General features: G+C 50.3%; 1 protein-coding gene across 1 annotated transcript in view; it reads right to left on the bottom strand.

The window, feature by feature from the left end:
- The window catches only part of LOC141114264 (centrosomal protein of 112 kDa-like), a gene marked incomplete at its 5' end in the record, with an annotated part of 269004 nt that overhangs the window by 211154 nt on the left and 40132 nt on the right, over window positions 1-17718 (bottom strand). The window contains 2 exon segments of the mRNA XM_073607849.1: window positions 5335-5412; window positions 13015-13096. Coding sequence (XP_073463950.1) covers window positions 5335-5412; window positions 13015-13096 — 160 coding nt within the window.

Here is a 17718-nt window from a genome sequence, read left to right as displayed (position 1 = left end):
CTTCCTATCGGTGAGTACACCCAAGAAGATCTAAAGATATTTGCAAGGCATTTACTTCCTGCAGCTCACTGGTGACCAGAGGAGGTCCCTGGATGCTCCGCTCACTTTGGAGGAGCTGCACATGACACTCGCGGAATTCCCTAACTGTAAGGCCCCTGGGGCGTCATACAAGAAAGGATACATTTCCAAATTCTATATTCCACCAAACATCATGGATACCAAAAGATCTTGTATAGCACAAGACCTTCATCCCGTGGATAACCAAACGCATTTTCCAAGGATTCTTCCTCAGGAGATGGAGTGAATATCTAAAATACAGCCCTCGGCCCCCTGCTCAGAGAAGAGGCAGCCCTCGGCCCACTGCTAAAAGAATAGGCAGTCCTCGGCCCCCCAGCTCAGAGAAAAGGCAGTCCTCGGGCCTCTGCTCAGAGAAGAGGCAGCCCTTGGCCCCCTGCTCAGAGAAGAGGCAGTCCTCGGCCCCCTGCTCAGAGAAGAGGCAGTCCTCGGCCCCCTGCTCAGAGAAGAGGCAGCCCTCAGCCCCCTGCTCAGAGAAGAGGCAGTCCTCGGCCCCCTGCTCAGAGAAGAGGTAGTCCTCGGCCCCCTGCTCAGAGAACAAGAGGCAGTCCTCGGCCCCCTGCTCAGAGAAGAAGAGGCAGTCCTCGGCCCCCTGCTCAGAGAAGAAGGGGTATTCCTCGGCCCCCTGCTCAGAGAAGAAGAGGCAGTCCTCGGCCCCCTGCTCAGAGAAGAAGAGGCAGTCCTCGGCCCCCTGCTCAGAGAAGAAGAGGCAGTCCTCGACCCCCTGTTTAGAGAAGAAGAGGCAGTCCTCGGCCCCTGCTCAGAGAAGAGGCAGTCCTCAGCCCTCTGCTCAGAGAAGAGGCAGTCCTCAGCCCCCTGCTCCTGCTGACAGAAGAGGCAGTCCTCAGCCCCCTGCTCCTGCTAACAGAAGAGGCAGTCCTCAGCCCCCTGCTCAGAGAAGAGGCAGTCCACGACTCCATGCTCAGAGAAGAGGCAGTCCTCGGCCCCCTGCTCAGAGAAGAGGCAGTCCTCGGCCCCCTGCTCAGAGAAGAGGCAGTCCTCGGCCCCCTGCTCAGAGAAGAGGCAGTCCTCGGCCCCCTGCTCAGAGAAGAGGCAGTCCTCGGCCCCCTGCTCAGAGAAGAGGCAGTCCACGACTCCGTGCTCAGAGAAGAGGCAGTCCTAGGCCCCCTGCTCAGAGAAGAGGCAGTCCTCGGCCCACTGCCCAGAGAAGAAGAGGCAGTCCTCGGCCCCCTGCCCAAAGAAGAGGCAGTCCTCGGCCCCCTGTCCAGAGAAGAAGAGGCAGTCCTTGGCCCCCTGCTCAGAGAAGAGGAGGCAGTCCTTGGCCCCCTGCTCAGAGAAGAGGAGGCAGTCCTCGGCCCCCTGCTCAGAGAAGAAGAGGCAGTCCTCGGCCCCCTGCTCAGAGAAGAAGAGGCAGTCCTCGGCCCCCTGCTCAGAGATTAGGCAGCCCTCAGCCCGCTGCTCCGTGCTCAGAGAAGAGGCAGTTCTCAGCCCCCTGCTCATATTTCTCTACAGAAGAACAGCACTATCTCTGTTCAGGCAACATCCAGGGTCACCATCTACTTCCTGGGCCAAGATGCCGGCTCAGAAGTTCCTAGCTGTATTAACAAAATGTCTGCCACAGATCAGCCCCTGCTGCGGCCTCTCACATTGTGTCTTGCTACAAAGGTGCAATGTACAGTCTGATCACTTGGAGAAGGGATAATAAAAAAATGCTTTCTCCTGCCTACAGCAGACTGACATCATCTCAGCCTAGGCAAAGTCACTGACTGGAGCCCAAGGATGGCTTATTATTGATAAAAGGTGGACCTTTTCTGAGAAATGACAATACTGCTGTATGATGTGACCGGCCTGGGATTTATTCATTCAGTATTGTTTGGTTACTGACAGGTCCACTTTCATTTCTCTGAAGATTCCTATAATAATAACCAGGGCTGGAAAGAAGTAAACTCAGTGAGGCACGAGGCATGGGGGGGCCCCGATGAACTGACGGGTCAGTATTGGCTCCATGCGGGTCACTTCAAAGCTGATCCTACATAAATGATGCCTCCTCTAACAAGGCGGACATTCTCCCCGACTCAGATCAGCGTCTGCCCAGCCATTCCACATGTCAGGTCTTCTTGCGTCCCACAATATTGTCATTGTGAAGAATGCAAATTGTACCAAATGTGACATCAGCCGAGGACGCCAGACACAGCGCTAATTCCCCGCTGACAATAAACACAACACAGAGAGGGCGGGCATCAAAGAGAGCGCACACAGCAAGGCCATTGTCACCCCCTGAACCCTGCCACCAACGCCATTCAAAGACCGCCACAAAAAAGACGAGGCGCTTCAAAGACCAAGAGGAAGAGTGAGGACTTCATTAATCCTCCCTCTTATCTGTCATGACACTAATGGGCCTGGCACACTACAAAGGAGAACTCCGCACACAAGACACACTACAAAGGAGAACTCCGGACACAAGACACACTACAAAGGAGAACTCCGCACACAACCAGAAACAGTACAACTAATACAAACATCCTAAAAAGGAGAACTCCGCACAGGACTGCACTGCGCTAATAATCCAGCTAATACAAATAATCCCAGGGTTTCCAGGGTAGCACTTTCCCAACATGGACCTCAGTCCTTCCTCAAAACCTCAGTGGCTGCTGGGTGACAGCTAAAAAAAAAAAAAAAAAAGATTTCCTACTTTCCATGTCACCATCCTGTCCCCTTCATACTGCAAATACTCTTTTCTCAATATCTACTGTATGTGATATCCCCAATCTGTGGGACGTCCCCAATCTACAAGACATCCCCAATCTACATGACGTCCCTAATCTATGTCATGTCACCAATCTACGTGACATCCCCAAATCTACGTGACGTCCCCAATCTACGCGATTTCCCAAATCTGTGTGATGTTCCTATTCAAAGTGAAGTCCCCTATCTGTGTGGCATCCCCAATCTCTGTGACATCCCCAATCTACGTGACGCCCCACCAAACTACGTGATGTCCCCAAACTAAGTGACGTCCCCAAAAGTACGTGACGTTCCTGTGACAGACCCAACTAGGATAGGGGCTTTTGGAGGGGACTAGGGACAAGCCTCCTACCCACTGATTATGGCCCATGGAGAGAGCAGATCATTCTCTAATGATGGACAACAACGTAATGGGCGATGAGAGCAAGGCTTGGATTACTTCTCTGAATAAGGACAAAAATGCTCCCCTTCTGGAGTGAATGGAAAGGTGTAATATTATTTCTGTACAGGTTAATTGTCAAGGGAAATATGGTGGCCCTCCTGCAGACTGGGTTGGAGAGGCTCCCTCCCTTGGGACAGAAATATTCATCAACAATATCCCTCAAGAAACCTATAAAGATAAATTAATTCCACTTTATCAGACTGCTGGAACATTGTTGGTCTTCTGATGACTTGTCTAGTGGACAGAATACACAAGTTTGTGTCTCTCCCATTGTGTGCCTCCTAGGTGTGAATTCCCATTGTTAATTGAGTCACTTATAGTTTCTGTCTGTTGGCTAATTTAGCTAACTCTTGGAGGATCCAACATGATGTGATTAGCCTTGTGTCAACTCTACTTTGTTATCTAACCATTGTGTGAATAAAATATTTGATTTTATTGTTCATGTGGTGACTGACCTACTTCTTTAGTGTATAAAAACCTGTTTTTCTGTTCAATAAACAATCATTCCCCTTTGGTTCTACCTCAACATGTTATGTGTATGGTGCTTGGGGAAAAAGGGCTGGTATTAGCTCTTGGTCTGCTGGAATGCTTTGGAGGGCAGGAGGCACTGTTTGACGGATGCACCTAAGTGGGGTGCCAAGCGGTACCGTCCTGAATCTACGTGATTTCCCTAATCTGCGTGATGTCCCCAATCAATGTGAAATTCCCAATAAACGTGGCATTCCCAATCTACGTCATGTCCCCAGATATCATGTCCCCAATCAACGTGATGTCTCCAATCTACATGATTTCCCCAATCTGTTGCATGTTCTATTCAAAGTGATGTCCCCAATCAACGTGATTTCCCCAATCTGTGAGATGTTCCTATTCAAAGTGATGACCCCAATCTACGACATGTCTCCAATCTACGCAATTTCCGCAATCTGTGAGATATTCATATTCAATGTGATGTCCCCAATCTGTGTGATGTCTCCAATCTGTGTGATGTCTCCAATCTTCACGATGTCTCCAATCTGTGTGATGTCTCCCATCTTCACAATGTCTCCAATCTTCACGATGTCTCCAATCTTCACGATGTCTCCAATCTTCACGATGTCCCCAATCTTCACAATGTCTCCAATCTTCACGATGTCCCCAATCTTCACAATGTCCCCAATCTTCACAATGTCTCCAATCTTCACGATGTCTCCAATCTTCACGATGTCCCCAATCTTCACGATGTCTCCAATCTTCGTGATGTTCCCCAATCTGTGTGATGTTCCTATTCTATGTGACGTCCCCAATCTGTGTCACGTCTCCAATCTGAGTCTTGTCCCCAATGTATGTGATTTTCCCAATCTACATGACGTCCCCAATATACGTGACGTCCCCAATCTGTGTGATGTTCCTATTCTATGTGACATCCCCAATCTGTGTCATGTAAGAATTGTTTAAAAATGCTGTCACTGTCCAGCGTAAGACAATGAGTGTTCCCAGAATCTCAGCACTGCTATGTGGCCATAAAGAGCTGCAGCAATGACTCCCAGCATGAACTAAACCCTGCAAAAAGTTTAAAATGCTCTTGTTCAGCTTGTCTGAGCTTTCAGAAAGCAGGGGACAGAGAGCTGAAACACACCCCCTTCACATAGCTCACAGGAACAGAGCTGAGGTTGTCAATCACAAGCTGTGTGCTGGAGCTCCCTCCCCGGTTACCTTTTATCTCTTGGTGTCAGGAAAATGTGTCAGAAGTTAGTCATGCTGATAGCAGGGAAAGGAGGCAGCAGACAGGAACGACACCTAGTGCTCTGGACTGAGACAAGTACACACTATAGAGCAGTGATGGTGAACCTTGGCACCCCAGATGTTTTAAAACTACATTTCCCATGATGCTCATGTACTCTGCAGTGTAGCTGAGCATCATAGAAAATGTAGTTCCAAAACATCTGCGGTGCCAAGGTTCGCCACCACTGCTATAGAGGTATGTGCTTTGTCCATATTTTATGTCTTAGGTTTATATCCAACCATATGGTGACAAACATATACCACTGAAAAGTGAGCTGTGATTGGTTCGTGCACAGAATGGAGGGATATATCAGTAAATCAATAATAATATTCTAGGGTCAGTATATTACCCCGAGATTCCAGCTGTTCAGACGAACTTCCAGGTCACTGTCATCCAGACTGACTGACGGCCGATCAGTGAGATTCACCTGGAGAGAAAAATACAAATATTACTAAAATTGGAGTGACAGCATCGCTCTCCAGATATGATATATTATACAGTGACATCACCACTCTCCAAACAGAAGTTATATTATACAGAGCGACATCACCACTCTCTCTGATCCCCCCAGGTATACCGTCCTCTGATCCCCCCCAGGTATAACGTCCTCTGATCCCCCCATGTATAACGTCCTCTGATCCCCCCCAGGTATACCGTCCTCTGATCCCCCCCAGGTATACCGTCCTCTGATCCCCCCCAGGTATACCGTCCTCTGATCCCCCCAGGTATAACGTCCTCTGATCCCCCCAGGTATAACGTCCTCTGATCCCCCCCCCCCCCCAGGTATACCTTCCTCTGATCCCCCCCAGGTATACCTTCCTCTGATCCCCCCAGGTATAACGTCCTCTGATCCCCCCCAGGTATACCTTTCTCTGATCCCCCCAGGTATACCGTCCTCTGATCCCCCCCAGGTATAACGTCCTCTGATCCCCCCCAGGTATAACGTCCTCTGATCCCCCCCAGGTATACCGTCCTCTGATCCCCCCCAGGTATACCGTCCTCTGATCCCCCCCAGGTATACCGTCCTCTGATCCCCCCAGGTATAACGTCCTCTGATCCCCCCCAGGTATAACGTCCTCTGATCCCCCCCCAGGTATACCTTCCTCTGATCCCCCCCAGGTATACCTTCCTCTGATCCCCCCAGGTATAACGTCCTCTGATCCCCCCCAGGTATACCTTTCTCTGATCCCCCCAGGTATAACGTCCTCTGATCCCCCCAGGTATAACGTCCTCTGATCCCCCCAGGTATACCTTCCTCTGATCCCACCAGGTATACCGTCCTCTGATCCCACCAGGTATACCGTCCTCTGATCCCACCAGGTATACCGTCCTCTGATCCCCCCCAGGTATACCGTCCTCTGATCCCCCCCAGGTATACCATCCTCTGAACCCCCCCAGGTATACCGTCCTCTGATCCCCCCCAGGTATACCGTCCTCTGATCCCCTCAGGTATACCGTCCTCTGATCCCCCCCAGGTATACCGTCCTCTGATGCCCCCCAGGTATACCGTCCTCTGATGCCCCCCAGGTATACCGTCCTCTGATATCCCCCTTAGGTATACCGTCCTCTGATCCCCCCCAGGTATACCGTCCTCTGATCCCCCCCAGGTATACCGTCCTCTGATCCCCCCCAGGTATACCGTCCTCTGATCCCCCCCAGGTATACCGTCCTCTGATCCCCCCCAGGTATACCGTCCTCTGATCCCCCCCAGGTATACCGTCCTCTGATCCCCCCCAGGTATACCGTCCTCTGATCCCCCCCAGGTATACCGTCCTCTGATCCCCCCCAGGTATACCGTCCTCTGATCCCCCCCAGGTATACCGTCCTCTGATCCCCCCCAGGTATACCGTCCTCTGATCCCCCCCAGGTATACCGTCCTCTGATCCCCCCCAGGTATACCGTCCTCTGATCCCCCCCAGGTATACCGTCCTCTGATCCCCCCCAGGTATACCGTCCTCTGATCCCCCCCAGGTATACCGTCCTCTAATCCCCCCAGGTATAACGTCCTCTGATCTCCCCAGGTATAACGTCCTCTAATCCCCCCAGGTATAACGTCCTCTGATCCCCCCAGGTATAACGTCCTCTGATCCCCCCAGGTATAACGTCCTCTGATCCCCCCAGGTATAACGTCCTCTGATCCCCCCAGGTATAACGTCCTCTGATCCCCCCAGGTATAACATCCTCTGATCCCCCCAGGTATAACGTCCTCTGATCCCACCAGGTATAACGTCCTCTGATCCCCCCCAGGTATACCGTCCTCTGATCCCCCCAGATATAACCTTCTCTGATCCCGCCCTAGGTATAACGTCCTCTGATCCCCCCAGGTATAACGCCCTCTGATCCCCCCCAGGTATAACGTCCTCTGATCCCCCCCAGGTATAACATCCTCTGATCCCCCCAGGTATAACGTCCTCTGATCCCACCAGGTATAACGTCCTCTGATCCCCCCAGGTATAACGTCCTCTGATCCCACCAGGTATACCGTCCTCTGATTCCCCCCTCAGGTATAACGTCCTCTGATCCCCCCCAGGTATACCGTCCTCTGATTCCCCCCTCAGGTATAACATCCTCTGATTCCCCCCCCCCGGTATAATGTCCTCTGATCCCCCTAGGTATAACATCCTCTGATCCCCCCCCCGGTATAACGTCCTCTAAACCCCCCCCGGTATAATGTCCTCTGATCCCCCCAGGTATGACGTCCTCTGATCCCCCCCCCGGTATAATGTCCTCTGATCCCCCCAGGTATAACATCCTCTGATCCCCTCAGGTATAACATCCCATCCTCTGATCCCCCTAGGTATAACATCCTCTGATCCCCCCCCCCCGGTATAATGTCCTCTGATCCCCCCCCCCGGTATAACATCCTCTGATCCCCCCCCCGGTATAATGTCCTCTGATCCCCCCCAGGTACAACGTCCTCTGATCCCCCCCAGGTATACCGTCCTCTGATCCCCCCCAGGTATACCGTCCTCTGATCCCCCCCAGGTATACCGTCCTCTGATCCCCCCCAGGTATACCGTCCTCTGATCCCCCCCAGGTATACCATCCTCTGATCCCCCCCAGGTATACCATCCTCTGATCCCCCCCAGGTATACCGTCCTCTGATCCCACCAGGTATACCGTCCTCTGATCTCCCCAGGTATAACATCCTCTGATCTCCCCAGGTATAACGTCCTCTGATCCCCCCAGGTATAACATCCTCTAATCCCCCCAGGTATAACGTCCTCTGATCCCACCAGGTATACCATCCTCTGATCCCCCCAGATATAACCTTCTCTGATCCCGCCCTAGGTATAACGTCCTCTGATCCCCCCCCCGGGTATAACATCCTCTGATCCCCCCAGGTATAATGTCCTCTGATCCCCCCCCGGTATAAAGTTCTCTGATCCCCCCTAGGTATAGCGTCCTCTGATCCCCCCCAGGTATAACGTCCTCTGATCCCCCCAGGTATAACGTCCTCTAATCCCCCCAGGTATAACGTCCTCTGATCCCACCAGGTATACCATCCTCTGATCCCCCCAGATATAACCTTCTCTGATCCCGCCCTAGGTATAACGTCCTCTGATCCCCCCCAGGTATAACGTCCTCTGATCCCCCCCAGGTATAATGTCCTCTGATCCCCCCCCGGTATAATGTCCTCTGATCCCCCCAGGTATAACATCCCATCCTCTGATCCCCCTAGGTATAACATCCTCTGATCCCCCCCCCCGGTATAATGTCCTCTGATCCCCCCCAGGTATAACGTCCTCTAATCCCCCCAGGTATAACATCCTCTGATCCCCCCTAGGTATAACATCCTCTGATCCCCCCCAGGTATAACATCCTCTGATCCCCCCAGGTATAACATCCCATCCTCTGATCCCCCCAGGTATAACGTCCTCTGATCCCCCCAGGTATAACGTCCTCTGATCCCCCCCAGGTATAACGTCCTCTGATCCCCCCAGGTATAACGTCCTCTGATCCCCCCCAGGTATAACGTCCTCTAAACCCCCCAGGTATAACATCCTCTGATCCCCCCCAGGTATAACGTCCTCTGATCCCCCCCAGGTATAACGTCCTCTGATCCCCCCCAGGTATAACGTCCTCTGATCCCCCCCAGGTATAACGTCCTCTTATCCCCCCCAGGTATAACGTCCTCTGATCCCCCCTAGGTATACCGTCCTCTGATCCCCCCCAGGTATAATGTCCACTGATCCCCCCCAGGTATAATGTCCTCTGAACCCCCCCAGGTATAATGTCCTCTGATCCCCCCCCAGGTATACCGTCCTCTGATTCCCCCCTCAGGTATAACGTCCTCTGATCCCCCCAGGTATAACGTCCTCTGATTCCCCCCCCCTGTCTAATGTCCTCTGATCCCCCCCCGGTATAACGTCCTCTGATCCCCCCCCGGTATAACGTCCTCTGATCCCCCCGGTATAATGTCCTCTGATCCCCCCAGGTATAACATCCTCTGAAACCCCCCCCCGGTATAATGTCCTCTGATCCCCACCAGGTATAACATCCTCTGATCCCCCCAGGTATAACATCCCATCCTCTGATCCCCACAGGTATAACATCCTCTGATCCCCCCCCCCCGGTATAATGTCCTCTGATCCCCACCAGGTATAACATCCTCTGAAACCCCCCCCCGGTATAATGTCCTCTGATCCCCACCAGGTATAACATCCTCTGATCCCCCCAGGTATAACATCCCATCCTCTGATCCCCACAGGTATAACGTCCTCTGATCCCCCCCGGTATAACATCCTCCGATCCCCCGGTTTAACATCCTCCGATCCCCCCCCGGTATAACATCCTCCGATCCCCCCAGGTATACCGTCCTCTGATCCCCCCCAGGTATAACGTCCTCTGATCCCCCCAGGTATAACGTCCTCTGATCCCCCCAGGTATAACGTCCTCTGATCCTCCCAGGTATAACGTCCTCTGATCCCCCCCAGGTATAACGTCTCTGATCCCCCCCAGGTATAACGTCTCTGATCCCCCCCAGGTATAACGTCGTCCTCTGATCCCCCCAGGTATAACGTCCTCTGATCCCCCCCAGGTATAACGTCCTCTGATTCCCCCCCCCCGGTATAACGTCCTCTGATTCCCCCCCGGTATAACGTCCTCTGATCCCCCCAGTTATAACGTCCTCTGATCCCCCCAGGTATAACGTCCTCTGATCCCCCCCCAGGTATACCTTCCTCTGATCCCCCTAGGTATAACGTCCTCTGATCCCCCCAGGTATAACGTCCTCTGATCCCCCCAAGTATACTGTCCTCTGATCCCACCAGGTATAACGTCCTCTGATCCCCCCAGGTATAACGTCCTCTGATCCCCCACAGGTATACTGTCCTCTGATCCCACCAGGTATACCGTCCTCTGATCCCCCCCAGGTATAACATCCTCTGATCCCCCCAGGTATAACATCCTCTGATCCCCCCAGGTATAATGTCCTCTGATCCCCCACAGGTATACCGTCCTCTGATCCCACCAGGTATACCGTCCTCTGATCCCACCAGGTATAACATCCTCTGATCCCCCACAGGTATAACATTCTCTGATCCCCCCCAGGTATAACGTCCTCTGATCCCACCAGGTATAACGTCCTCTGATCCCACCAGGTATACCGTCCTCTGATCCCACCAGGTATACAGTCCTCTGATCCCACCAGGTATAACGTCCTCTGATCCCCCCAGGTATAACGTCCTCTGACCCCCCCCCCCAGGTATAACATCCTCGGATCCCCCCAGGTATAACATCCTCGGATCCCCCCCCCAGGTATATTTTGGGTGGTCCTGGCTCATACAATGGAGTCCCAGCAGGACACACTCTATGGGAAGATAAGAGACATATCTGATGTTCTCCTGTAAATGGTAATGTGTACTGTTTGTGTTGTCATTGCTGTAGAGGAATACTCTATGCTGATTGGATGGTGTACTCCAGCCTGACATTCCTGGCGTAGTTGGTGCGGTGAGGTCATAGGTCAGGCGGATGTGAGAGCTTATCTGATCTATTTAAAGAAGAAGCGCCCCTCAGCTGGAGGCCACTTTCATCTCTCTTCCAGGAAGTTCCTGGCAGGGAGAGAATTGTGAATGAGGAGTCACCGCGCAGCCTCTGAGTGCAGACCACGTATATCAGACGCTCGGGGGGCTCATTTACCCCACATGCACCATACATTCTGCTCACTATTCCAGCACAGGGAAAGCAGCCAATAGGGCAGATCCATCGATTTCTGTACATCAGTCTTCTGGCGTCCAATGAGAAGGTTCCAAGTTGCTGATCCACAATGCTTGTCAATGCTGACAGCCGCCACCCCCTCCAAAATGTTTCCCCCCCCCCCTTGTACTGCATGAGGGCACAGCCCGTATGAGAGTGACAACTCTGCTCTGAGATCAGGAGCAGTGTAACATCGTTGTCACCCCATCACAGGAAGCTGCATTAGGTGGACTTCACTGGCAGGATCAACAGGAAACTGCAGGACTTTGCAGGAAGACTAAGGGGGGGAAACAAAGTGCAGATGGACTTGTAATTAAATGCTTGGAGGCTGCAGAGTTCAGATCTGACCTCTGGCCTCCAACTTCAGTTTTGCACAGGTGTACCGGATCCTCTCCTGGTCTGAAATGGCTTCCTTTGATTTTACTGCACACTGTGAGCTTCTCACAATGTGCATTAGAAGCTGCAGGAAGTCAGATAAAGCCCCGCCCTCATTTCCTGGCTAGAGAATTCCAGCATCACCTAGTCCTAGCCTGATTGTCCCTAGCCCCGCCCCTTTTATTCATTAATTTCAGTTCTTTCAATCACGGAGCGCAGCATCACATGTGGGTGTTACCTATGCAAACACAGCCTGCCTAGGAACGCCCACGCCTTCAGACTGACACCCACCCATCAAGGCATATGGATATTTGCATAACTCCTCCCAAGAGCCCACCCACTGCATGCATCAGGACAGACGGACACCCACCCATCAGGCATATGGATATTTGCATAACTCCTCCCAAGAGCCCGCCCACTGCTTGCATCAGGACAGACGGACAACCCACCCGTCAAGGTATCTTGATATTTGCATAACTCCTCCCAAGAGCCCGCCCACTGCTTGCATCAGGACAGACGGACAACCCACCCATCAAGGTATCTTGATATTTGCATAACTCCTCCCAAGAGCCCGCCCACTGCTTGCATCAGGACAGACAAACACCCACCAATCAAGGCATCTTGATATTTGCATAACTCCTCCCAAGAGCCCGCCCACTGCTTGCATCAGGACAGACGGACAACCCACCCGTCAAGGCATTTGGATATTTGCAGAACTCCTCCCAAGAGCCCGCCCACTGCTTGCATCAGGACAGACGGACAACCCACCCGTCAAGGCATTTGGATATTTGCAGAACTCCTCCCAAGAGCCCGCCCACTACTTGCATCAGGACAGACGGACAACCCACCCATCAAGGTATCTTGATATTTGCATAACTCCTCCCAAGAGCCCGCCCACTGCTTGCATCAGGACAGACAAACACCCACCAATCAAGGCATCTTGATATTTGCATAACTCCTCCCAAGAGCCCGCCCACTACTTGCATCAGGACAGAGGGCTCTTGGGAGGAGTACTGAGGTCGGGTGCTGGGATGTTATCGGGAAGTTATGTACAGAACCCTGCCGGCTCCTCCCACCAGACAGCATGATCTGCCTGCATTGCATAGAGAAGCACAGAGACCCAGTGATAATATCACTGGTTGTAATGAAAACGGAAAGGTTTTATTTAATAATGTCATTATGATGTAGTGGAGGGGGGGAGGGGGGAATGCAAAAAATAAGCAGATTAAACTTCATTCTTTAGGATATGGAAACCAGAATTTGTTCTGCCATCTGGGAACTACGACTTCTATTCATCAATATTGTGCCTTTCATAAAGCTTGTAGAAAGACACGTGTGTGCGCTATGAAGATTTATTATTACATCACAAGGGAAGACCTGAAAGATCTGAATATGACCAAGAAATGTGTGTGTAAGGAGGCACTCCGCTCCTCACTGAATTCAGACAGGGGCTCACCGTGGGTCCAGGGTCCTCCACAGACTGGGGGGCGGAGCTTGGAGAACGCATCTGGAGCTTCCAGCTGTAAGAATTATGGGGCCTGGAAATAAAAAAGAGAATATTAACAACCAAATGGACTGAGCACCACCCCAAAAAATCCAAAAATGTGTCTATGGTGACATGGAACCCGCCCACTGCTTGCATCAAGACAGATGAACACTCACCCAACAAGGCATTCTAATATTTGCATAACTCCTCCCAGGAACCCGCCCACTGCTTGCATCAAGACAGATGAACACTCACCCAACAAGGCATTCTAATATTTGCATAACTCCTCCCAGGAACCCGCCCACTGCTTGCATCAAGACAGATGAACACTCACCCAACAAGGCATTCTAATATTTGCATAACTCCTCCCAGGAATCCGCCCACTGCTTGCATCAAGACAGATGAACACTCACCCAACAAGGCATTCTAATATTTGCATAACTCCTCCCAGGAACCTGCCCACTGCTTGCATCAAGACAGATGAACACTCACCCAACAAGGCATTCTAATATTTGCATAACTCCTCCCAGGAACCTGCCCACTGCTTGCATCAAGACAGATGAACACTCACCCAACAAGGCATTCTAATATTTGCATAACTCCTCCCAGGAACCCGCCCACTGCTTGCATCCGGACAGATGAACACTCACCCAACAAGGCATTCTAATATTTGCATAACTCCTCCCAGGAACCCACCCACTGCTTGCATCAAGACAGATGAACACTCACCCAACAAGGCATTCTAATATTTGCATAACCCCTCCCAGGAACCCGCCCACTGCTTGCATCAAGACAGATGAACACTCACCCAACAAGGCATTCTAATATTTGCATGACTCCTCCCAGGAACCCGCCCACTGCTTGCATCAAGACAGATGAACACTCACCCAACAAGGCATTCTAATATTTGCATAACTCCTCCCAGGAACCCGCCCACTGCTTGCATCCGGACAGATGAACGCTCACCCAACAAGGCATTCTAATATTTGCATAACTCCTCCCAGGAACCCGCCCGCTGCTTGCATCCACACAGATGAACACTCACCCATTAAGGCATTTTTGATATTTGCATAACTCCTCCCAAGAACCCGCCCACTGGAAGGCGGGTTCTTGGGAGGTAATCTAACAGAACACCTGCAGTCAGAAGAAGGCGGCGGACATCTTACTACACCCAGCTACGTCTTAAAGGTGACTTGGCCAGGATGGACCTGCCAGTTCCCTTGAAGATCTGATATAGCAATCCATTCAGCTAGACCAGAGATTGCGTGAACGAAGATCAGAACCAACGGCCAATCCCAAACCAACGTGGATGTTACTTGAAAGTTCTCGCACCCACCGCTCCTCCCATACCCCGTCACACACTGGCTGCATCTGAAGTAGAACCCAATCAGCTTCCAGGTTTTATTGCCAAAGCTTAATTGAACAAGCTGAGGTTAGAAGCGGATTGGTTTCTATACAGAAATGAGCCCCTTTGTCATCAGCAGTCCAGCTTGTGCTTTACTGTGGAGAGGCTGCTCATTATATGTAAGTCATACTCCTTTTCTTTGGTGGCTGGGTGAACAATCCTGCTCATGTTGCTCTGTTTCCTTGCAGACATTCAGAAAGTCTATTCCATTTCAAGCCCTCATTGATTCTAGATCAGCGGTCCATGAGAACATTTTGGTGGCCCCCAGGGGTTCTGCGGCAAATCAACATTGTGGCGTATCTATACCACCCAATGTTGTTTCCAGTGTTGTTCTCAATGCAAGCTGACACTCAATACAGTCAGCCTGCGTGGATACCTGATGAGCTCAGAGGGAGGCGCCAGGAGTAGTGCAGAGAGTGTGATGTGAAGAAGGAGGAAATTTCCAATAGGTGATATCCAATAATGGTGGCGGGGGGGGGGGGGGGGGGGCAGAGAACTAGAGCATTCGGTGTATAAGGTATGTAAAATTCATGTGAGAGGTCCGCAGGAGTCAACATTGTGAGTTTAGTGGTCTGTGAGATCTGACAGGTTGGCAACCACTGTTCTAGAACATGCAGTTGCTTTATGGATATTGACCTTACCAAACTACATGGCATTCCCTTGCATATGAAGACGCAAAGACTGATGGTGCACCTAGCAGCTGGAACATGTCTCGGGGTCTGTAACCTTTGAAACCAACCTGCTCCCTGTATATTCTGCCAGTGATCACTGAGAATTCCTCCAATTGGAAATTATTGTGTTTCCCTTGTCTCCAGATATTCTCGTTGTCCAATGGCTCCAAGCACACAATTCCCACATTGTGTCACCTTCTTACCGTCAGTAATTCTACCATCAGCCCCCAGCTATAGGACCAGCCCCTGCTGTTAGGTCTTCATACTGACTTGGACTCTTCACAGTTTGTTCCTTATTATGATTTCCTGGATGTCTTTGACAAAAAGGACAACAATCTACCCGCCCATCCCCATCACCTGTATGATTGCCCAGTTTGAGCTCTTACCACGTGTAGAAGTACCGTTTAGGCAAATGTTTCCTCTTTCAAAGGCTGAGTTGGAAACAGTTCACCAATATATCTCAGAGAACCTGGAGAAGGGTTTCATACACCCTGCTGAGGCAGGTATCTTCTTTTTGGAAAAGAAGGAGCACACTTTATGCCCTTGAATAGATTATATTGTGGATTAGAGAGACCTTGACAAGATCTCTATCAAGAAGAACAACCCACTCCCACTATCTGAGGTGTTTCAAAGATTCAGAGCTGTGAAGATTTACACCAAACTAGATATGTGAGGGACCTCAGGGACCTATCATTTGGTTTGTATTAGTTAGGGGGGTGAGTGTAAAAAGGCATTCAGAATTTGTTTTGGACATTTTTTGTAATTCCTTTATTTTTTTTTATTTATTTATTTTTTTTTAATTGCAATTCGGAAAAGTTGCAGTTTACAGACATGTGTAAAGCAATACATAATAATGTAACAAGGAAAATCTCACAGTTGGATGAGTGTTTTGGACATTTTGAATATCCTGTGATGCCATTTGGTCTATGCAATGCACCAGCCACTTTTCAGTACTTCGTAAATTATATATTTCAGGACTTTCTTGACCTATTTACGATAGTGTACTTAGATGACACTTGTACTTGTTCTCATCCTCACTGGAGCTTTATCATGCCCACATGAGTGCTGAATGGGTTAAGGAAACACAAACTTTTGGGAATTTGAAAATCAAGAAATCTCATTCTTGGGTTCTATTATCTCAGTAGAAGGTATCAGACCATCTAAAAGGTCAATATTATCTTGGACTGGATACAAAAAATAATGGGTTTTGCCAACTTCAGCAGAAAGTTCATCAAAGACGTTTCACGTTTCAGCCCTTATGTTTGCCATCACGCAACTCACAAAGAAGCATACTCATTTCCAGTGGTCATCAGAGGCTCAAGAAGCGTTTGACAGGATGAAACGCTGTATATTTGCACCAATACTGCATCACTTGATCCAACATTGCCATATATTTTAGAGGTGGACACTTCTGCAAGTGCCTTTGGAGCCATTGAATCAGCTTCCAGCAGAAAGAAAAGATCAGGTTGGAGATCAGGAATTCCGGGCAATTAAATCTACCCTTGAGGAATGGTAATATCTGTTAAAGGGTGCATCTCCAATCCAATCTGAATTTATACAGATCACAAGAATATAGGGTCTGTCAGGTCAACCAAGAGACTGCGGCCTAGACAGGCCAGATAGGCATTATTCGTCTCCAGATTTGTGTTCCACATCACATTTTGTCCCGGTTCAAAAAATAGTAATCTAGAAACTTTGTCTTGCATGTTTATTGAAATAGAGGAGACATCCTATACCATTTTGTCTCCCCAAAATGTTCTGTTGTTCGAGACAGATCTGGTGTCTCTACTCAAGCAGGCATAGGATTCTTCCTATCCAAGATAAGGTCTTGAACCTGAAAACCAACTGGTCCTTAAATAGTATTATGATCACCCCATGGCTTGTTACTTTGGGATTCAAAGTACTGTTGAGTTGGTAGAGAAATCTGAAAATGACGTCAGATCTCGCATTGTCCTAGCTCCAGGGACACCAGGTCTAGTTCACTCCGTACTGTCCACAATCCTCCTGACATTCTCCTCTGGATGGTGTTATTACCTGATGTAAAGGTAATGTTATGTTAAGGAGAGCTCCGGGTATACCATATCTAGTTGACTTTGTACTGTCCACATTCCTCCTGACAATGTCCTCTGGATGGTGTTGTCATCTGATGTAAAGGTAGTGTGGTATGGAGAGCTTTTTTTTTGTTTTTTTTTAAAGCCTGTGGCGTGTGAAACACACCTAAAAACTCCACCCGATGCCAAAAAAAAGTGCACACACATAAAGAGGTGACACAAAATGTGCAACGGGTGTTACACTAGTCCTCCATAGGAAGGACCTTACCCGGGGCGTTAGGCTGCAGACGGGGACTGGCCGAAACCAGACGGACCCCCTTTCTCCGGAGGGTCTGCCGAAACATCCCACCCAAGTACGAGGTGGGGCTCCCCCGAAGGGAGACCCCTTGGGAGAGAGCGAACCAAGCCAAAAGGCCATGTCCACCCCTTCCCAAGACTTTCAGAGTAGGCCCGAGGACCCACACCCTACTCATCACACAGTGACAAACGTGAACACCAAACAAAAAAATACAAAAAAGTGACAAACACGGGTTAAAAAAAAATAGAA

Source organism: Aquarana catesbeiana, linkage group LG12, assembly GCF_042186555.1.
Source record: "Aquarana catesbeiana isolate 2022-GZ linkage group LG12, ASM4218655v1, whole genome shotgun sequence".
Classification (NCBI taxonomy): Eukaryota; Metazoa; Chordata; class Amphibia; order Anura; family Ranidae; genus Aquarana; species Aquarana catesbeiana.
This window is presented reverse-complemented; position numbering and strand designations above follow the sequence as displayed.